The 23,757-nt window shown below is 35.9% G+C and overlaps 2 protein-coding genes across 6 annotated transcripts in view; one reads left to right on the forward strand and one right to left on the reverse strand.

Annotated features, from left to right (window-relative positions):
* LOC144436707 (pleckstrin homology domain-containing family J member 1-like) overlaps nt 1-1,084 on the forward strand; it is a 5,732-nt gene extending 4,648 nt beyond the window's left edge. The window contains exons 6-7 of the mRNA XM_078125560.1: nt 1-39; nt 677-1,084. The exon at nt 1-39 is cut by the window's left edge and continues 31 nt beyond it. Of these exons, the coding sequence (XP_077981686.1) occupies nt 1-39; nt 677-699 (62 nt within the window). The 3' untranslated portion in view covers nt 700-1,084. The remainder of the gene's footprint in view (nt 40-676) is intronic.
* A 3,191-nt stretch (nt 1,085-4,275) lies between these two features.
* LOC144436078 (uncharacterized) lies at nt 4,276-23,318 on the reverse strand. Of its 5 annotated transcripts, none has more exons than XM_078124758.1 (17): nt 23,160-23,318; nt 22,690-22,785; nt 20,797-21,371; nt 20,490-20,538; nt 19,807-20,052; nt 19,258-19,368; nt 18,263-18,357; nt 17,853-17,961; nt 17,223-17,340; nt 16,820-16,904; nt 16,360-16,493; nt 12,054-12,169; nt 9,003-9,024; nt 8,633-8,672; nt 7,965-8,039; nt 7,362-7,556; nt 4,276-6,791 (listed from the first exon to the last, which is right to left on the reverse strand). In XM_078124758.1, exons 1-17 carry the CDS (start codon nt 23,185-23,187, stop codon nt 6,678-6,680), a joined length of 2,208 nt encoding a protein of 735 aa, XP_077980884.1. In that variant the 5' UTR covers nt 23,188-23,318; the 3' UTR covers nt 4,276-6,677. The 5 variants fall into 5 exon arrangements, with proteins under 5 accessions (XP_077980884.1, XP_077980883.1, XP_077980882.1 ...); XM_078124757.1 differs by having other exon boundaries at nt 12,054-12,124; nt 19,207-19,368; XM_078124756.1 differs by having other exon boundaries at nt 12,054-12,127; nt 19,207-19,368.
* Between the last annotated feature and the right edge of the window lie 439 nt (nt 23,319-23,757).

Consider the following 23,757-nt stretch of genomic DNA (forward strand, 5'->3'; position numbering starts at 1 on the left):
TTCAAGATAAACAACTAAACTCAACAAAAGAAAGTAGAGGTGAGCCACCATTATTGATTCTCATTCCTATGGACATTGGAAAATAGGAAGGATTAGTTCATTTTGAATTTTGAATGCTAAAGTAGACATTATTAACAGAACTAAAGATAATTTACAGTAGTATAGTAAAAGCAAAAAATGTGTTAATATGCATAATGTGTGTTTCACTTATTGTCTTTGCTACTGTCAGTAAATAATTTAGCTGTCCAGAAATAATGTCTGGTATCCAAAAAGGATAAAATGAAGATGCCAATATTTTTTTGAATTTAGTGAAGCTCTGATTGATTCACTGATTAGTTGTTTCAGAGGCTTTTACTTGGAAATTTTGGTTTTGTGACTGTGTGTATTTACAGTTGTCATGTGACAAAAATAAACACAGCACTGGAGAATATGACAATTATTTTGAATGTTCATTTCATAACCTTTCTAGTGGTATATAACATGCATGTACAAAATCGAAATTCTAAACATCATCTTACAATGAAGTAGACACACGAGATACTACATGAAAAGGTCTCCCATTACCCTATCAATACCATATCTTAGTAATTGTATAGTAACTATTTTCTCAGAAAAGGGGGGAATCTGTAAATATGTAAAATAACAGTAACATTTCTCTTTTTTCATCAATTTGCAGGAAAACAAACATGGTATACATAGGAATAAACCATTATATCTACCAACTTGTACAAGTGGAGATCATGTCGCATAGTATTTATAATGGAAGTTCCTTTTGGCCTACACACCAGTTGATCCTCATAATAAATGCCAAACAATGAATTTACCAACAAACTTAACAGCCCATGTAGCCCTAACTTCAGTGTGTTTTCCTTTGTTTTCATAATAGTATTATTTGCTTGTAAAGACTTTCTTTCTTGCAATTCAAAAAGAGAGGGTGTCAAAAGGCAAAGCAAGTCTTTCCTTCAATATATTGAGTAACTTCTCTCTAGCCATTGAACTGTTTTTCATAACTGAACATTGTGTGGTGATATCCTAAAGCAGCTACTTACGAGAGTACTTTTACTTCATAGTATTTTATCTGTAGTAATGAAATGTAAATGTCTGATTATTTTATGTGATGTACTGGTAATTCATACAAGATGTACTCGTCAGTGCAATAATTAGTATTTTAATTATGCATACTTTACATTGGATTGAAACTATTATATTGTTGCAAAACTCACTATCAACACTATTTGCATAAAACTTGCTAGGTTTTTTTGTTTTATGTATATTTTTGTCTAGTGTGAAAGAGAACTTAAATCTCGGTCTGTTACTTTATGTGTTTTTCCTTAATGAGAAGGGGGCTCAGAAGCTGTAAATTCATTGTATAGTTTTAGATACTGCCAATAATATAATTATTTTTTAATCAAAATTTTCCTTGCAGAAGGACTGTTGTTACGAATACCTTCAGGACTTTTTGATTGCTTGGAGAGACTTGTCATCGATTATTTCTGCCAAAATTTTGTGTGTTACAGATATCTCCAGCCTTCTGGAGTAGCAGTAGGGGCCAGTCATTGTAGGGTAGATACAAGGAGTGAAATGATTATTTTGTGTGTTACAGATATCTCCAGCCTTCTGGAGTAGCAGTAGGGGCCAGCCATTGTTGGGTAGATACAAGAAATGAAGTGACTATTTTGTGTGTTACAGGTATCTCCAGCCTTATAGAGTAGCAGTAGGGGCCAGTCATTGTAGGGTAGATACAAGAAGTAAAGTGATTATTTTGTCACTGATTATTTACTGAAAGATTTCAAAGCATTGCAATAATGGGATAGTTATAATGAATTCTCAGGTGTTCCTTATTTGTTTTCTTCCAAATCATGACAGTTCCCTGACAAGTTCTTCCAAATCATGACAGTTCCCTGACAAGTTCTTCCAAATCATGACAGTTCCCTGACAAGATCTTCCAAATCATGACAGTTCCCTGACAAGTTCTTCCAAATCATGACAGTACCCTGACAAGTTCTTCCAAATCATGACAGTACCCTGACAAGTTCTTCCAAATCATGACAGTTCCCTGACAAGTTCTTCCAAATCATGACAGTACCCTGACAAGTTCTTCCAAATCATGACAGTTCCCTGACAAGTTCTTCCAAATCATGACAGTTCCCTGACAAGTTCTTCCAAATCATGACAGTTCCCTGACAAGTTCTTCCAAATCATGACAGTTCCCTGACAAGTTCTTCCAAATCATGACAGTTCCCTGACAAGTTCTTCCAAATCATGACAGTTCCCTGACAAGTTCTTCCAAATCATGACAGTTCCCTGACAAGTTCTTCCAAATCATGACAGTTCCCTGACAAGTTCTTTCAAATCATGACAGTACCCTGACAAGTTCTTCCAAATCATGACAGTACCCTGACAAGTTCTTGTGAGATGTGTTCCAAAATTCTATTTTCGATCAAACATTGAAAAGACTTTCAAATAACCCCAACACAATTTTTATAATTCCTTGTCAAAATAATTGTCAACTAAAAATTGTGACAATTTGTGGTTTGAATATTTAGCAAATACACAAATAATTGACATTTGTAATATGATTATCTGGAAATTTTCGCTAAAGACTTATTTTACGCTTAGTTCGTTAGAAAACAAAAACATAAGATAAGTAGTGACTAAAATGCCTTTTTATACATGAACACAATGTACCAGTCTGGTAATTAGTAAAAATTAGTCGTTTGAAGCGGAGAACTGTAAAATCCCACAATTTTCTAGTAGTGATAATATCTAGGTTTACAGTATGCTGTATAGCACTATGTAGTGTCACCACACTGCAAATACAACAGAACAAGTGTATACGTATGGATGATGTACAATTTTGTGATTTTGACACTTGTAAGGTCAAGTTCAAAAGTGTGATTTTGACACTTGTAAGGTCAAGTTCAAAAGTGTGATTTTGACACTTGTAAGGTCAAGTTCAAAAGTGTGATTTTGACACTTGTAAGGTCAAGTACAATAGTGTGATTTTGACACTTGTAAGGTCAAGTTCAAAAGTGTGATTTTGACACTTGTAAGGTCAAGTTCAAAAGTGTGATTTTGCCACTTGTAAGGTCAAGTTCAAAAGTGTGATTTTGCCACTTGTAAGGTCAAGTTCAAAAGTGTGATTTTGACACTTGTAAGGTCAAGTTCAAAAGTGTGATTTTGCCACTTGTAAGGTCAAGTTCAAAAGTGTGATTTTGACACTTGTAAGGTCAAGTTCAAAAGTGTGATTTTGACACTTGTAAGGTCAAGTACAATAGTGTGATTTTGACACTTGTAAGGTCAAGTTCAAAAGTGTGATTTTGACACTTGTAAGGTCAAGTACAATAGTGTGATTTTGACACTTGTAAGGTCAAGTACACATGTAGTAAGCACTACCTGTAGTGGGGCAGAAATGTCAATAAATTGCACATGGGTAAACATGGATAAGTATTGTATATGTATCCCTATATGACCTACTCTAAGAGTACTACCTTATTTTGAAATATAATTAGAAACTTTCTAGAAACTAGGGCTCATACGTTTAATTAAGACTCCCTAGGCAATGGACTTTTTCCTACTCTACAATTATCATTTTAAAGGAATAATAAAACATACACCCAATCCTATTATTTCCTTGTCCAACCATTAATATATTTTGTCAAATGAATATTAATTTACCCAAATATGAGGTGTAGGGGTGAAAATTGGGCGTATGCAAATGAGTAAACTTGTGTGCATATATGCAGAGGTGGCCTTGGAACCTGGAAGGGACTGTCTGCATATATGCAGACATGGCCTGGGAACCTGGAAGGGACTGTATGCATATATGCAGACATGGCCTGGGAACCTGGAAGGGACTGTCTGCATATATGCAGACATGGCCTGGGAACCTGGAAGGGACTGTCTGCATATATTCAGACATGACCTGGGAACCTGGAAGGGACTGTATGCATATATGCAGACATGGCCTGGGAACCTGGAAGGGACTGTCTGCATATATGCAGACATGACCTGGGAACCTGCAAGGGACTGTATGCATACATTATATGCAGACATGGCGTTGTAAGATTCAAGTTTTAAAGTAGCCAATATACTGATGAAAACCATTTTGTCAATTTCTACCTATACACGTATTTACAAACACAATACACTGTAGAAAGTAAAACATTTCTACGTCATTACTGGTGGTGCATGAATGTGTCATATGTCAACCTATCCAACTTTCATAGAAACATGTAGACAAATAACAAAAACAAACAAATGCATGTGTTCTCAAGAATGTCTTCTTTTTTTTTTTTTATTTCCACCATAAAATACATTGTATAATCTGCAATAAAATCAGGAAATAAACCCCAAATACTGGAATATTCTGGTATTTTGTAAACTGTTTTTATGTTCAGCTACTAGTATTTGACCAGGCTGAAGCAGCAGTTGAAACATTCACAGTACAAACAAGAGAATTTGAATGAGATGTCCACAATACAAATAACAAATGCAAAAGTCTTGATCCCAATTCCATCTCTGCATAGCTAGAAGTCAGCATGAGGCACCAATACATGAAAAAAGATATAAAATTCATATGCACTCTTTGTAAAGGAAGTCCAGAAGTCTGGGTTTAAGATAAACATTGTTAAATTAAGTATATTTGTTGAAAAGTGATTACAGTAAAATTCAGTTTTGTGTACATCTTTAAATCCCTTCCTAATGGTTTGACACTGCCTTCTTGAGTCGGGGGAAATTACAATATCAACATATTAATACTAGAGTTGTGAGGAGATGGTGCAGTTATCATAGCAAGCACTTAGTTTTGCATGGTAAAGGTGCTGAATGCTTTCCAATGCATAAACTTTACAACAGATCACATCTACTACTGTTTTTGTTGTCACAAGTACATATCTGTTCCAGCCTACATGGTTTTGGCTGAATACTTAGTCAAACATGGATCTACAGGTATGCATATAAATGAAGTGAAATGTAAGCTAGTGAAATGTAAACATAGTCACGTGTCTAGATATTCAGGCTAAAACGCTAGCTGGCATACATCTATCCTGCATACATACAGGTATGCCTTCCGTTGAATTGCAGCCAGTAGTTTGGTATTGAAAACTAACAGGCATCTTGTCCTGATCTGAATTTGACAGTACCAAACTTGGCCTTGCTATGATTGAATTCTAACACACCGTCTACATCTCTCATATGTTATACATGCCAGACATAATCCATATACAATAGGGATTTATGGGCATAATCCATACATAAAAAGTAACTATACTTGATGACAGACAGTCTAGTTTTAGTACTAAAGCCTCCTAGGACTCAGTTTATCTAAGTACCATAACTAAATAACTTACAAAAAGTACTTTTCAATCAAATCACAAAACAAAAATTCATTGATAATATTTGAAGTCAGTAAAAAATAACATACCAAATGTATAACACACTGAACAAAACATTTACCCTTGTGTGTTGTTGGAATGATAAATATCTTTTTTTTTGTTTAAAAATAAAATGCAAGTGGCAGCTGACAGTATAGTGAATGTACTTACAAAGTCTTAGCACTGAACATAAGATAATTCTTTATTTTACAAAATCAATGGTCAGCATAATTGACCAAATACACTCTTTTGTATCAGTGACATGATTCACTGAGTAATAATATAACTTTCAACTTCATAGTTGGGTATCAAACCAAGAGGCGTGAGTATGTACTTTAAATACTATGCCATAATGTGTACAATGCTTGTGCTGACATTATTAAACACAGCTGTATATTAACATGTTGCATCATTATTTTTTTGATATGGCAAATGAAGGCTTTATCAGGTGGCATGGATATGGGTTCTGTGCTTGGAGATCAAAGCAGTGGCATTTCAAGTGTTACATACAGTAGACAGTCTACAAATAGTTTGTACACGAGGACCAAGAAAGAGTCCAACAAGGTAAAGGGCGAGATATTATAGCATAACACAGACTTTAAACATATTTCAGATAATGATTGTGCTATCAGTCATCCAGTATAAATATCTTTCACATAGCACTATCAACATTTAGACAAATTAAATGCTATGCTTCTGAAAATGATTTGAAATTGTACTCTAGCAAACATTTAATGACAAAAGTTTTAATACTGGGGCCTGGTGAACTGACTTGAAATTGTGTTCAGGTAAAATTAATACAAGTTCCCCCTAAAGGTCTTGCAGGCTGACTTAAAAATTGTACTCTTGACCAAAACAAAAAGAAAGTTCACATTTAGGCATAGAAATCAACTTAGAATTTTATTCTACACAAAACATAGTTCGCAATCAGGCCTGGAGAAATAATAATCTGAACAAACCACTACAAGTGAATTCTCATGCAAGGACCTTAGAGAACCAACCTGACATGGACCCTGATAACGTCCTTTCGACTACAGTATTTGCGTTTTAGATGGTATTTGTATCAACTTGAAAAAAACTGCTTTGATCTTTCCGTATAACCCCCCTTTTTGCACACCTTCTTGTCATAAGTATCAAATTACAAGTGCTCTCTGAAATATTGTACAACAATCATTTAAACAGCATGATTTACTTTCTCCAACATCAGATGAAGAGAAATACTAAAACACTACACTTATAAACTCTCTGAATTGCAAAAATAACTACATACACTGGCATTGCACCAATATTTATATTTTTAAATTATCTACGACTGTATCGGCTACTGCTACTTCCTCCGCTACGACGACTTTCACCGCCCTGTGTTCTACGTACAAAATCATCACATGCTACTGCATGAGATCTGGAATCGTAACTCTGTGAAAAAGATAAAGAAAAGAAAAAAATGATAAATAACGACAGGCGAAGAAGAAAAGTTACCTCAGCAAACTATGAACCCACATAATACACTTCTTTATTTTTCACAAGGTTTGTTTGAGGTATGTTGACAGTATTTAAAAACCTGACAAAGTGAATTTGAAAAGCATGACAGTTGTGGTCTTAACCAGAGCATTGACAACAACGGGGAAAGGGTTGACCTGCAGATAAGAAATCTGCATTACATATCTGATGAAAATTTCTGTTTTTTGTTTCAACACTACCACAGCAGGGAAAGAGCACTTTGCCTAGTCTAGCTGTTAGACTCCTTAGGCTCTTCTGCTTACTGTAAAGGTAACTGAAGGTCACTACTAAGGGTGTTAGCCTGCCTAGACATAGGTACTCATGACATGTGAGCTTTATTCAGCAACCCCCAAAGCATAGATCCAAGGTCTTACTACAAGTTAGACTACACTTTGCCTTGCATGGTAAAGATCAAGGCTGATTGGATCGTTGGCACTAACACATTACAATCACTATTATTTACAAGGTATTGTGACCAATACATACCAGCCTTCTGTCTCTATCTCTTTCTCTCTCTCTATCTCTCCTGTCCCTATCTCGGTCTCGGTCTCTGTCTCTGCTCCTGGGAGGTGGTGGAGGTGGTGGTGGTGGATATGCATCTAAGTGACGAGGTAATGGTGGGGGTGGGGGACCTTGATGTGACATCATGTAGTGATGGGGTGCATCCATTCCATAAGGCCGCTGAAAACCAACAACACAACACTTTATTTACAAGCCAACAGGTGGCTGAAAACACAAGACATCATTTTGACGGATCCAAGCAAATATGCAAATAATTTTGGAAAGAAATTACAATATATACATACATACATGTTTTTGTCTCTTTGCTGAACAGAATCATTTACCAAGAACAATATATATTTCCACCAGATTCTACCTTCTTAGTCTTACTTACCAAGGTTCTAAAACCTCATCAAACACACTGGCTGCTACTTAACAGTACAATTTCTATCTGTCAAAACTTTAGTCTGTGTCAATTTGGATCAATTTTCAAGTCAAGATATAGTCCTCTCGTGGCCAAATTATACTTTTCTCTTTCTACACCTCAAACACCATCACATTAACATGCATACTGGACTTAACACTCACCATGTCTGCATAGGGGTTCATTGGCATCGCTGGTGGTCTGGCAACATGAAATTCTCTCATATAATCTAAGTACGACTACAAAATAAAAATATGACAAAACAAGTTAGTAATGTTGAAAGTGTGAGTGTGACTGCTTACCACACACAGATGGTAAGTAACCGATTGTGTGTGGTACATACTTTTTATCATAATATAAAAGATACCAGCAATATATCAAATTATAAACCTCTGTTGCAGCCTACTTTTAATATCGATATCTTTACCATGCAAGAACAAGAAGTGGCCAGGCTCCATTCACTTTTTTGAAACGATTTTCTTGTCTCTCACCCACACCACTAAATTTCTTTACTTTTCTATCAGTTATTGTACTTTCTCTCCTTTCTTGTGGGGAATAAGGATACAACAGTGATAAGCTTTTGAATGGATGTTGGTTTAATTAATTATAATCTCAGTGGGACAGCTCTCTGAAAGCTAGTTCCATAAATATGCAGTGTTGCTGTTTTGGGACTTCCAATGTTAACACTATCTTGATCATAGGGTGATTATATCTGCACAACAGAGGAACTGCTATCACCCATTTGTGTAAATCTACCACATTGAGTGACAATAGTTTGAGGTTGTATTTATCTTCAACCGATTATCAGAGTTGTAAAATTAAGTGCACTTACCCCGTTTATCATAACCTCCCTTCTTACACCGTAACCTCGCCTACAAAGAAAACACAAACCAATTTCAGTACGTCTTATTTTCTGACACTCAAAGGGTTGCAAATATCACTGCCCCTGACATGAGTTTATCAATGCATGCATTTGTCTCTACAAGCTCTACTCAACCTATTAAAACTAGGAAACACCATGTTACCCAGTCACTATTTCTTTGAATACAACGATAATTTTTAGGACATCAACTGCATCCTCACACTTGATATGATTATCTTCAAAAACATACAGAGATAACCTATATTGTTATCAGTTTTGGTGAAAGATTGCAAAGGTTTTACTCTATGGACAATAAAGTTATATTAAATTGAACACTAACCTGTCATTTCTATGTCCATAACCTGGCAAAGGAAGCAAGAAAACCAAGATTTATACAATGTACAAATTCACAATACTTACTACAGTATACATTGCTACAAAGAGTTAATAAGTCAGATTTGTTGTGCCTACTGTAAAAGATTTGTTGATTTATATTAATGAACTGCAGACAGTGATTGTGCACACATGCCCCCCACCCCACAATATTTGGTATACTCTGACTGTAGATAAGGAGGGGGTTCCTTGGTAGGGCTGCCATTATTGTTTACAGAACTACTTGAAATAAAATAAGTTAAATACAAAAAAAGGAAAAGTAGACAATTGCAGATATATCTGCTGTGTTTGCTGTCAATCACTGTGGTAAGCCTCCGGTAGGTGGGCAGGTGTGTCTGTGTGTGTGTGTGTGTGTGTATGTGTGTGTGTGTGTGTGTGTGTGTGTGTGTGTGTGTGTGTGTGTGTGTGTGTGTGTGTGTGTGTGTGAGCATGATCAGTGTTTACAGTTCATTGAGGCAAGTCATTTAAGTCCTACAAGTCAAAATAGCCATTACATGGCTTGAAGATTCCTTTATGGTCACTCTGTGTCTGTAACTATAGTGATACATGTATATGGAATTGACAATCCATTCCCTTATCTATTTCAATCTTTTAGGCACACTTCTAATACTGCTAGGTTGACCCTTTCACATTATGAAAACACACAGAATCAGCAAATTTGAATTGTTGTTTCTATTGGCATTATCATAACTTTAGATATTGCTGGAAGTTGGGTTGTCAATAAATGGGAAACCAATATGTGGCACAACTATCATAAAAAAAAATTGAAAAAAACAAACAATTCAGAGACAAATATTGTAAAACTGGTAAATTTTCATCTCACATTATAGCATAAGCTCTCATATTATAATTGTTTTAAAAGAAAAATGTAAACGCAGTGATGTTTCTTTTTAAAATCTACATATGTTACAGCGTTACAACCAAATGTTCATTTTGACAAGAAACATTCTATGTATGGTGATGTCTGTCTGACTTGTCAGTTTTAGAAGTTGAAAACTTTCTGCACACAGACAGATTGGTGCCTAAAAGGTTGAAAGAGTGTCATAACATTAATGTATTCTAAAACACCTAGGAATGTTTATTGCTACAGGCTGAGAGATTGAATTGCAGAGTGAAACTAATATCCATAACACCTAGGTAAAGAGATTACACTGTGTGTCGTGTTCATTTACAGCAAGTGTACTATAAATAACACTTTATTTGTAAAATCTTTATTTGGGTGTTACAGGTTGTAAATTTACTCAAAGTGGAATGTTCATTGCTACATCCTGTTACAGTGAATTTCACAATACTGTTCAGCTTTTCTGTTTGATACAACCATGCAGAAACTGTATATACCACACTTCAATACCAAGATTGCATTTTTTGCTACATTTAGTCTAAATGAAATAAAACATTTAAATGTATTGCAACTCCATGCAGACATTCAAGCACCAATGTTTTTCTTAGTATCAAACACCTGCTGAAGGACACATAAAATGTCCTTTGCAGTGTTCATTTGATGCCTGCATGGTGGCATAGGTAGTTCATTTCACTTAGACAGAATGTTGCAAGAATCTGTACTCATTCAATCTTGCTATAAAGTGTAGCATCTGCAGTTTCTTATTGGTTTCTGTGTGGTTGTATTAAACAGGAACGCTGAACAGTATTGTGAAATTCGCTGTATATTACTACATGTACACTGATATGATGTTGAAGTCACTTTGTCCTTAATTTCTCATTATTTTCTTTGTTATCTTATTCTTTTCAAACTCACTAATAAATTTTCAGCATGGCAATTTGTGTCTAATCATGAGTGACAATCATTTCTGCAACACTCCAGTGAGGAGTTCTGCTTGTCAGTAAACTTCCAAACATGGCTGTAGTAAGCAATGTATTTGTTGAGCCCAGCATTTGTGAAGCCCTACCCACAAGACTTTGACATCATCTCTAAGTATATGTAATGTGTCTACATCCACCAATATTAACAACTATGTCCACAGCACACTGTCTTATCATCCAATAGTTCTTCCTTTACTTAAACTGATTCTTAGGAACCATGACAACTACAGAGAAGTGCTTGTCATCTTGTGAAAAAATATTACAGAAGTAATCATTACACAGGATAAACCATTGTTGTGACAAGACAAAATATTGGAATTTACACTAAATCAAACACTTTACAAAGATAATGTGAAGTATTCACATGAACATCTAGTAACTGAGTAAGAACTAACATACACTGTACAACCATGTACATAGTTGTTTGGTAGATGAATTCCCATTACAAACATATACATATATAGGCACATGGTCCAGATCTGAATTTTGGAGCATTAATTTGATTTTATATGAAGACTGTATGTTATTCTACATATCAGCAGTAGTAAGTAGGGCAGCTAAAGCATCAGATTTAGGTACACACTAAATGAACAGTTCATTGACATAGTAAATTCAAGCTGGCAATGATACTAGAATTGTAGACAATCTGTACATGACTGATAGACTACACGATTTGTTGTTGTTGACACTTCTTTTAACCATAAGCTAGATTCAAAATAATGGCATTTTAATCATCTCAGACAAAGGATTTGAAGCCTTGGGCAAGTGGTTTTAAAAAGTGCTTAAGCTTGCCCTGAGGGACAAGTAGAATTTCTCACGATTATTGACCATAGATCACTACTCTACTGTGTGTATGTAGGCTGTAAAAATATCCACATTGTGGACAAGTACATTTTGATGGAGACTCGGGTATCTTTTATTCTATAGTTGTCCAGTGGGCAATATGTTTTTTTTCTTCATTATTTCGACCCCTGATAAAGCTAAACACTGGTAATGGGTGAGTGCACACGGTGACAACTCTTTGACAGTAAGGACTGTACAAGCAGTGACCATGATCATTTGTAAGCAGAATAACATAATATAATACTTCATATAGAACCAAATAACATGGAAAATACTCAGATCAGGACTGTGCCCTTTCAAAGAACAATTCTACTGTTGAAATGTATTGAACAACCTTCTCGTGAATAGTCATCCCTGCGTCTCTTGCGCCGTGGTTCAATCAGGTCATCTCGACCTCTACGACGTCTGCTAGTAGAGATGAAAACATCAGAAGTGAACATGGTTGCCCCACTGAAAAGTCAAGAAACATAGTCTCATCAAAAGCATTACAACAAATCCATCAGTCCAGTTTTAACACACAACAACAAAAACTTGGTCCTGTGGAGAGTAGGATTCCTGTTTAGTACCAACATACAACATGATATCATTCTTACACTGAGCGAGTTCAAACGAAATTAATTGAATGGTTTTTGTCCTTCCTGATTTTTGTGAAATGTTTTTTTTGGGATGCGAGAACACTGGAAAATAGATTGCAATGTCTTAGATTCTCAGAGCATGGCTAGCTGGTTAACACCCAATTCTACATTGGTCACTGAACCGAGTTCTGCATTACTTATTAGCTATTATTATCATTATTATCAATCTCAGTGTCAGCTACATTTTTTCATAAGTATTTATTACTGCTAGTATTTGCCGCTAGTATAAATCCTATGATCCAAGATTTCTTGGTATACTACAAGACCAGTGGGATGAACAAATCTCCCCACTCTTTGTAATGATTGGCACTTCTGTAAGAAATTATACTTGAAGAAATCCTATACACCATCACATTATTCCTTTAGCAATCGTAATAACTTCTTGAGAATATACAATTTTTTAATGTCAACGGTTGCCTTTCCTTCTCTTTTTATGAAATGGTTTACAGCTAAACACTGTCAGTATCTTCTTGAATACACCCACTGAGGTAGGAAAATAATTGAAATTCAAGTCATTTTGTACTCATTTACTGCTGGTAGCAAAACACTGACATTTAGTAATATCTTTTGCATGTTAACCATTACTCATGAACATAGTTTAGGATGTATTATCTTAACTTGACCTCTGATAACAATCAACTTGTGTGAACTATCTGGACTGACTTTATGAGTCAGTATATTAAATTGAGGCCACAGTCTGTGTACGAAATACATATGTATCATATTCTACATAACAATACACAAACACATATTTAGGAACACATTGCCATTGCCACTCACTGCATGATGGAGGTGGTTGAGTATTCACAAACAAGTTGTGGTAACCAAGACTGATATTCCGGAACCCAATTCATTATCCCATCTTAATACACTACCTAGTGAGAGTTCTCTCAATTGAGAGACAGGATTCAACAGTTCTTCAACTTAAAATTTCAACTCGACTCAAAAATATTGATGGCAGCAAATCCCAAATTTTCACTGCTGTCTTGTCAGCATCATCAGGTGTGTAGAACAGGCTTTTATCATGTGTCTTGGAAAGATATGTGAAATGGCTATGTTGACAAGATGTCAGACAATACTCATGAGACATCAGCAAAAATTGGGGATTTACTTCCAAAAAAGGTTGTTTTTTTGACCGAGTAGAAATTTTAATTTGAAACTATGAACCATGACTCCATGAACATTTGTTCTTGCATGATTCAACATGATTTTGAAGTTGGTATAGTATAATATTTTGGTATAAAACAAATAAACTACCAACACCTTCAAAGTTACGACTGTCCCTAGACTTGACTGAGATGTACTATAGGAAAGCTATACACTGATATAAATTTAGTTTTTTAAATGCATTAATCTCTGGTGAGGCCATTCAAAACATGCCACTGATAAACCATCCATTTAGTTTGCCAGAAATGCTAAATAATGACCAATTTAGTGCCATACTGCAGTACATGCAGTGTGCGAACAAGAGGCACAGTTCTTGTTCAATTTGACTCTGAATAACCAAATTTAGTACAATACTTCAGTATATGCAATGTGTACGAAGCTTGAATCTTGTAAAATTTGACTCACTAAATAATCAAATTTAGTACCATACTGCTGTATATGCAATGTGTGAGTAAGAGGCATAGATCTTGTAAAATTTGACTCACTAAATAATCAAATTTAGTACCATACTGCTGTATATGCAATGTGTGAGTAAGAGGCATAGATCTTGTAAAATTTGACTCACTAAATAATCAAATTTAGTACCATACTGCTGTATATGCAATGTGTGAGTAAGAGGCATAGATCTTGTAAAATTTGACTCACTAAATAATCAAATTTAGTACCATACTGCTGTATATGCAATGTGTGAGTAAGAGGCGCAGATCTTGTTAAATTTGACTTGCTATCTTTGCAACACAGACACATAACTTCATAAGTGAATACACATGGAGTCATGGACATATTAACCACCTTCTTTGATCTGAACAACCAACTTATTTATATTTGGTTCTAAATCTCACATGCTGAGAGGAATCGTCAGCTATTCTATTCAAAAAAGCACCTTTCAAGACCCTATTTTTGGCATGTGACATGTTTATAATTCTCTACTTATAATATACATGTTAATTCATGTCACTTGTCCCTACAACATGTTTTCAAAGATACTGTCTCATTCTGAATGACTGATGGTTCCTCTTATTGTGTGAGACTTGCAACAAGATTGACATGAATGGGTGCTTTCTTTGTGTTTTCATTTTGGTTCATTTACCAGTATATACATCCCAAAATAAAAGTGAGATATAATGTTTTTATGATCTGGTTTTTGAGGGAAGTGAATTGTATTGCTATCTGGGTTTTGTTTGATGGTGTATTCACTCACTTCTAAATTAAAGAGAACACATTTTAAAACTAGTTTGATAATCTTCTAATTTTGCAGTTTATCAAGTAGAAGACAAATATATAATTAGTTGTATCAGTAATGATTGTAGCTTCAGATGATCCATATCAATGGTTTCTTATAGATTCCTACATATATGTGAAAGAATACATCTCCATTGTAAGTCTACTTGTTATTTTCTTACACTACATTGCACTATCAATCTCTGTAAATCGAAGACAACGCAAAGACTAACATTTCCCAGTGTTCTCACAGAATTTTTCATTTTCTTTGATAACTGATCCTGCAAAAAAAAAAGCATCTGCCTCACTATGACATGGACTGTGCTGCTGAGCATGTATGAAGTTGATCAGACAGCCAGTCAAACTTTGGAATAGAGGCAACTCAAAGTAGTTCCACATACCACTATCCGCTGGCAGCCCTGCTTAACAAGTCTGATGAGGAAAGTGTCTCTTATTGTCTCTCTAAAAGGGGCAAACAGTCCTTTGGGGTCTGATGGTTCATTTACTCAGTCCTATCAAACTTCAATTTCGCGAAGTGTTTCTATTTTTGTACACAATGTCCTGCCAGTTGTAGTTTACAAGGGGAACACATAATTGAATGAAGGTCCTGATATTAGTCCTATTGGTGTCTGTTTCCAGTATCTCATAGCCTGCCCCACAGTTAGGGAAACCATGACAGTTCTTTGTGTTGTTCAGCTTTAGGTGGGAAACAGAGTCCACTGAAGTAACATGCATGAACTATTAGGCCATAGCAAAGGTGTAAAATCTTATTTTTAACCATCACAACATCAAATCCCGTTAACACAGTCCGTTAGATTTACTGTCCCTCTTTGGGATTGCATCGCCATTCTCGTTCATTCTCGTGATTAGCTAAAACATCCTCATTAATTTTTCCACCTTTGCTATTAAGCAGTGTTTTTATGTTGAATGTTTATCATTTAGAATATGGTCCCATGAATGCACACTATCTGCTAGTTGAAGACAAAACTCTCTTGTGTTGCTGCAACAGAGGCTCGTCTCACTGGTTTGTTCACCAGTAACGGCAGCAGAGATAACTTGAAAGATGATGACTCCATGGGTTTTCCTCATGGAATTGATCGTAGTCACAAACGCAAGCTTGCAGCTGAAAGGGCAAGTTGACACATCAGGTTCCTGTGCTGTATGATGAAATCACAGCGGACTTCCGTGCATCATCCACGACCGTTTTCTTCACAAGGGTCATGTTTTGCAAAGCAGAGCCATTTCTTGACTCCACTCCTGATAAAAGAATCAACTTGCCTGACACATTCCATTAGAGACTGATTAAAACAGTGTAATATAAGAATACCCATAACACTACGTTTTATCATTACATAGTGTTGTTCAACTATACCTCAAATCTATCAAATGGCTATCAGTCCCCTCCCATGCCCACCCCATTTATTGACTCAACGTCCACGCTGGTGCCTCAAGGACCTTGGCGGGACACGTACGAGTCCAACAGCTCACTCTGTTGGTCAATGATTTGTCCACGCTCATCTTGTGCTTTACACAGAGATTTCCATGGCAGATCAAGTACACGCTAAATAGAACATAGTGTCTCTAAATAGTCCTAACAGCCACCAACAGTTCCCTAACCTGGATGAAGAATCGTGGTCCCGTTTATGTCGGCTTTCATGTCGTCTTGATCGTCGCACAATCGCAGACAAGTCAATGTGGTCATCCCTTGGAAACATCATACATAGTGTCATGCCAACTTTTGGCTCAATTTCCTGGTAGGGAGAATAGAAACAGACAAAAGTTACGTCATTTTACCATAAAAATTATAATGTCTATGTGAAATGTACAAGGACTATGCAAATAGTAGACTGTACAATATATGTCATGTCACTCCCACCTCAAGAGTCTTGATCTCTTCGTGAAAAGGTTTGGCTGATGGGCGAGGGTGCCCCAATACAGCATACCATACCGACTATGCACTATGGTAGCACTATTACTAATACTGGTACAACATTTTGAGTACTATTTTAACTGTGAGAAAGTACTAAATAAAATCATGAACTATGTACTAAAAGATATGATTAGATTAATCAAGTACCTGTCCATCTCTGCCAATCTTCACTGGTTTATTTTCATTCCACGGATTATACAGATGAGAGGTTTTGATGAAGGGAAGATCTTGCCTGTAGTGGAATCAAATGATAAACAGTCAATTAAATCAAATTGTAATGAGTCAATAATGAGTCAATTTATTACGGTAATCAATAAGATAAATCAATGATGTAAAATTGTATATCATAGATTCAAGTACTAGCTATTACAAGGCCCTTCATTGCTTAACTAGCAGGATAAAATGAAATGAGTATACATGTAAGGTACAGGTGATGGCATTGCTGTAACTTTACCATTACCATTTCATTTCAACCATATATCACATGAAGGGCTGAATCAGACAAAGCATGAAATCTATATTGGAATATGTGTACAACAAGTATTTATACCTGGTGATCCAATCCACTTTAAAGACACCTCCCAGAGCAGCTTTACTCAATCCTGGTGGTAAGACCCAATTGACAGTTGGTCCATCACGTCTGGATTCCCCATCCACACGGGCATATCCTGAATGGCACATACACAATGGAATGAATCAAAAGTCAAGAATTGGCCTTGCATCTTTTCATACTCAAAGGACACATGGGGAAACTGAATATTCGTAGACACACAGTACTAGCATTGATCTTAACTAACTGTAACACCTAATATCAGATAGCACAATGACCTTAGAACTCTGTTGACTTCAATTCATTTATGCCTTTCATTGCCATAGGTAGCTGTGTCCAATAATCTTCCGTCTGGTCAAACATAAAGCTGCCTGATGTCACACAGAATGCTTCTCTATGGTATAATTTCAAACCCAGTTGTTACAGCATTCAGAACGTCACTGTTAACGTATTGTGATTACAATGAGAAAGAGAGGTTGTATGTATGTCTTCCTATCCTTACTTTCTCATACATCTCAGGAGCTCTAGTATGACATCAAACTACTGACACTCTGTCACATTACCAAGTTGTCATCATTTTCATAAAGAAATACCACAGAAATAATATTTAAAAATCAAATCTACTCTCACCTTGAAATTTTCCACTCTCTTTGACAGAGAATATCAAAATAACATTTCTAGAGTCTCGCACTGCCTGGTTTAACCGTTGTTCATTATTTGGAGGAGTGGACCATACACCCTGGTAGGGAAATAAGTTGAAATGTCTTAATGTTTATCGTGTGTACGCATACATATCAAACAAGAATTGTCAACAATCCTGTAAGAAATATTTTTACTATTGATTTGTATAAGGAATATTATCAGAAATGGTTGACAATGTAATTTTTTAGGTAAATCTCTTACGTGAGATAATACAACAATATGATAGATATGAAATTCCTGCAAGTTTATCCCTCAGGGTTTGTTCTTCCTGACCTATTACAGCAAACAAACCCCTCTTTTTAAACTAAAAGTAAACACTGCATAATGTCTGTACTCACTTTGGCTTTGGCAAGAGCAATGTTCTCATGGTTGTTGCTTTTAATCAAGAAGAATCTAGAATCTCGAAACAAGTACTTCAACTTAGAACTTTGATCTGGAAGAGAAAATAGTTTCTTTGAAACCAATTCACAATGAATCACATGAAAAATATCACTATTAGGACAAGACAGGCTTTCAAAAGCCAGTATATTTGATGAAAGCACAGTTCTGAGGGGTCAAAACATTATACACTTATTTTGAATACTGATGCATTCATCATTTCATTGGTCAGAAGTGTACACATTTGCATTTTAAAGTTTGGCTTTATACCATGATTGGTCAAAATTGAATGTATTTACATTTTGAAATTTGGCATTTGTACTTGATAATTGCTTTCCAAGAACATTTTAAAACTTGGCAATGGTACCTGACGATGGTTGCTTTACATAAACATTTTAAAATTTGGCAATTGTACCCGACATTGTTTGCTTTGCATGAACATGATCTTAAATATTGGCAATGGTACCTGACGATGGTTGCTTTGCATGAATATTATAAAATCTGGTGTTTGTACTTGATAATTGTTTTTGCATGAACATTTTGAAATATGGTATCTAAATTTAATAATGGTTTTGCGTGAACATTTTAAAACTTTGTGTTTGTACCTGACAATGGTTGCTTTGCATGAGGATTTTGAAATGTGGCATTTGTTTTACATGAACCATGGATATAAGCTTAGCATGTTACAAATACTCAGAACTATGCTGACAATGGCAGAACTACGGTATCAAGTACCTTTGTCAGCATCAATACAAACCCACACACATACATGTGACAAATCACAATGTCCTTAAATTAACATGTATTTTGATACCAGTAAGCGATACGTTTTTACCCTGGTAGCCATGCGTGAGGGTGAGTGTCCATCTGCCTAAATCATGCTAGCTTATATCATCTTTGGTACCTTTCTTTATTTGTTTAACAGATGATGACATCTTGGATATCTTGTGACTACCTTCTGAACCGGATTCACTGTGCTGACTCTTATCAAACACAATGGGGGAGATTGCCCTCCTCTTCCTCCGCCTTCTTCTGTCCCTCTCTCGCCTGCTTTCACTTCCACTATCTGTCAACCCAAACAAGAACACATACAATGACCCTGATCATAAGACAAGCCTCATAAGAAATGCATCCCTACTATTGTCTGCTCTCATTTGGTAAACTCAAACAACTCATACATCACTTGGTAAATCCAAACAAAAACACATATAACGACCCTCATCACAAGACAATCCCCATAAGAAATGCATTCATACAATTGTCTGCTCTCACTTCCACTATTGGTAAACACAATCATACAGTCACTGATACTCATATAAAGTAATATTACAATTACATGAATTGTTCATCAATATAGCCTTTGTATATTTGGAGAAAGTACAATCAAACGTCTCACAAACTTCACAAAATAGAATATCTTAAAAGTTTATAAACAGGTAATCACCTAAAAGACTAACTCAGACATACATACATACATAATGACTGACTCAGATCAACCCCTCACCTGATGAACTGCTGCTAGCCGATTTGGATCTGGACCTAGATCCAGACTTAGATCTTGATGGTGACCTGGAAACCGATCTTGAGGAATGTCCACTACTGCTTGATCCAGCTTCACTCCTTGTATCAAACTCTTCTAAATCATGGCTTATATTGACTTCATTCTCTCCTGGTTCTTCTTCAACTGTAACATTTAACTTATCATCCATATCAGGTGCACTTTCTTGTTTGTTTTCTTCATTTTTTTCCTCTGTAATCAAATGGCCATTGATACAAATTTCCAAAGCTTCTACTATCTAGTACACAATACCAAATGTCCAATTTGGACGTCCCAAAATTGTGTCTGTACAAATGTGTACTCGATGTCACTCAAACTTTCACTAATTATTTGTATATAAATACACTACTATATGAAATGTAACATACAATACAACTCCTATTTCCTTCCTTTCCTGAAAAGACTAGTAGATCACTGTCCAAATCTATAAATCTATCACTGTCTATATCACATCACTTTACATTCATTGCACAAATAAATAGTTTATCATGTTTGGACTCTGGAGAGGGAATCATCATTTAACATTTTTTTGGCAAAATGATCTGATAATAAAATACACTTGTTTACTACAAATTTTACAGGTCATGTTGCAAAGTCTGTGTGCAATAACAATAAGTTCAGAAAAATACCTGTTTTTTCTTTAAGTTCAAGTTTAATGTCATCAACTTCAACAGGCTCCTGGAAAAAACAGTAACACCACACTGTCAGTATATAACGTATGGAATAGACATGCTAGTGAGACCACAATGGACAATTCGTTTGTAAATCTAGGAGGAGAGTGTCTCTAAGCAGTTAAAATGCACAGAACTTCATGAATCACAAGAGGTACATGTGCTAAGAACAAAATGTAGCAAAACGATGTCCAATGCATACAGCGTACACATTGGTACGTTTATTTCCTATTATACACAAATTTACACAGTGAAGTTTACTAACCTGATCCTTCTCTTTACCACGATCTTTCTCTTTCTCTTCAGTCTTTTTAGGACTTGCCTTAGGAACCAGGGCCTTCTTCACCCTTTTTGGAGTTTCTGTTTTCTTTTCTTCTTTCACATTCTGTTTAGCTTTGGTAACACTTCCTTTCTTCTGACCACTAGCTGTACTGGTTTTGGCAGTTGTTGACTTAGTACCAGAATTACCTTGCTTCTTCAATTCTTTTTCTTCTTCCTTCAACTTGACAAGCTGTTTCTCATGTTCGGCCTTTTCTGATTCAAGTTTCTTCTTTTCCTTTTCGATCTGTTTGGATTTTTCTGGTGCATCCTTTTTTTCTGTTTTAGCTTTAGAGCTGACAACTCTCTTGACAACCTTCTTTTCTACAGTCTTTCCAGTCTTGGTACTTTGAGCAGACTTACTGGTTGTAGTTTTTGTAGTTGATGATTTCTGGTTTGTACCACTGGACCTAGCCTCTTTCACATTTCTTTTAGGTCTTGAATCTTTAGAATTCTTGACATTTGTGGCCTTTCCTTTGGAACTGGATGATTTAGTGGTTTTCTTTGGTACTGGTTTCTTTCCTGGAAGAAGATAAGGTGAACAATTATTCAAAGTTAGCACTTTGCAGAATATTGCATGCCTTGCATAGATGCACGAAATATTGTTCAAGGAAAGTACGGAGTGAACCACTGTAACTCCCTAATCGATATATGTGGAATATTGACGTTGTTAGGGGTGGATGGATGGTCCTAAATCACTAGTTAGTGCTTGATCAATCAAACAATGCTTTTGTCAATAATACAATTTCCAACGGTGTGGGGTATATACCTTTTTCATATTTCAAACCAACAATTAATATCCTTAGATTTCAACATAATTGATGAAATGACACTTCAATGAAATACTAATGGCATTTGTTGCATCTTTAATAATATTAATGCTAATTCATAATGTGCCTTTCCTCCTGCGAGCTCACAGCACTCACAATTATTATCCCTGGCACGGATCAATGGCAGCACAACGGACCTTTTATACTTCATCAACTCCCTGGGGAGCATACAATCCATTGCAGCATCTATAAGCACATAGGATTAAAGCATTCACATTGAAACCTCTATCCAACCAGATCCCAAAACATATAGCTGGGTTGACTGAGGCACAATCATGGTTCAAATCTTGCCCAAGGACTTTAGCTATTCAGAAACAAATGGCAGCGATGAGGCGCAAACCTACAACCTGCAGATTCAAAGCTGGCCACCTAACCATTTGCCCATCATGACACCATCTTTACTGTTAGAATTACTCTATAGGTAATGTGTTTTTTGAAGCTAACACACACAATCGAGGTCATGTCAGAGTCACACCTATCACCTGCATGTCATTCTGGTGACCAGCGTCTGTCGGGAGACTCTAATTTAATTGACACCAACACATCATGATGTTTCCATTTGTTTTCTTCTATCATAACTGTTCCACTGAGATAATTTTGTTTTATTTATTTATTTATTTATTTATTTTTCATATACAGACACCATTTCAGTGCATTAGCACTGTTCTCCCAATGTAACCAGTTGCAAGATTACGTACACAGAAAAAACCCCCAAAAGGGACAAACTAGGACAAAAGTTACAGAGGCACAGTGTACTTTAAAAGATATCCAATTACATTACCAGACTGATGTCTTTTAAATATTGATGGGGTCAGAGTTTTGAAAAATTCAAGTTGTAAAATATTTATCAAAAACTGATTCATTAGTATAGCTAAGACTGGTACACTATTTGAGCTGCTTCAGTTCAGGTGGTCACATCATGATCCCCCACTGCTTGCTACGCCATGGATGACTGCCATGCACAGCTTGGGCATGGTTGACCTGATATGCAAAGTGCTTCTTAGACTTACCTGTTTTGTTCTCTGACGCTGTATTATCATTAACTTCATCATCAAACTCGTTATCGATCACCAAAATATCTTCAAGGACGTTAACAACTCCGTCACCTATAAATAATAATTTTTTATTATTTCATGACATTGTTCTGAATTCACAAGTTGAAAATATGCCGCCGAAATGGCTAAATAAACAAAGCTCACAAGATGCAAAAATGTAGCATTACTGCCATTAGCAATTGTATCTCCCATCGAGTACCCCTATTGAGACAACTCACTCGCACATTAATATTGGTAAAAAAGCTTGAGATGGTCACTCACACTGAAGGAGGTCTTAAGCAAATTAGTAACCAACAGGAGATACTAGAAAGGAAGCAATAAAATTAAGAAACGAGTGATTCCAAGCGCGAGAATATTTCGCGTACCTCATGCATTCGACATTTCCTGAGGCCACATTCTACACAGAGAAAAATAACAATATTTACCTTTGTTGTCTGCCTTATCCTCTGCCATATCTCGTTAACAGAAAGAAACGAAGAAATGACAAAGAAATCTTCAGCGTAATTTTTGGTGAATAAGGATTTAAATCACCCCTTTTCAATTCCCTTTTCGTACTCAAAGCGTCATTATTTCGTTCACGTAAGCGTTAAAAGATGGCGGAACCATCATCTCGTGCATGTTCACGCGATAATATACGAGATGTTTTGCGCCACCAACGGACACCAAGTTCTGATGATAAGGGGAAGGGGAGAACCATTTGATTTCTGGGGGGGGGGGGTATGGAGGAAGTAGGTATGGGAGCAAATTTTTTTTTCCAGTCAGTGACAGCAATTTTTTTTTCTACTGTCAGTCCTGCATCAATTTTTTTTTTCAAATGGAGTAGCAGTGCAAATTTTTTTTTTAATTAGTCATTAAGTTTGTAATGCGTTGTTCATACCTATACCACGTCACAATGGTTCACAACTGTACCTCTAAAGTTGTGTGCAAGTAGAAGAATTAGCAATTAGCATGAAAGACGTCTTTCTACGTTAAATTACAACTTTAAATTATAGAACAGTTCCAAAATCAACTCTGATCAGTACT

This window comes from Glandiceps talaboti, chromosome 6 (assembly GCF_964340395.1).
Source record: "Glandiceps talaboti chromosome 6, keGlaTala1.1, whole genome shotgun sequence".
NCBI classification, from domain to species: domain Eukaryota; kingdom Metazoa; phylum Hemichordata; class Enteropneusta; family Spengelidae; genus Glandiceps; species Glandiceps talaboti.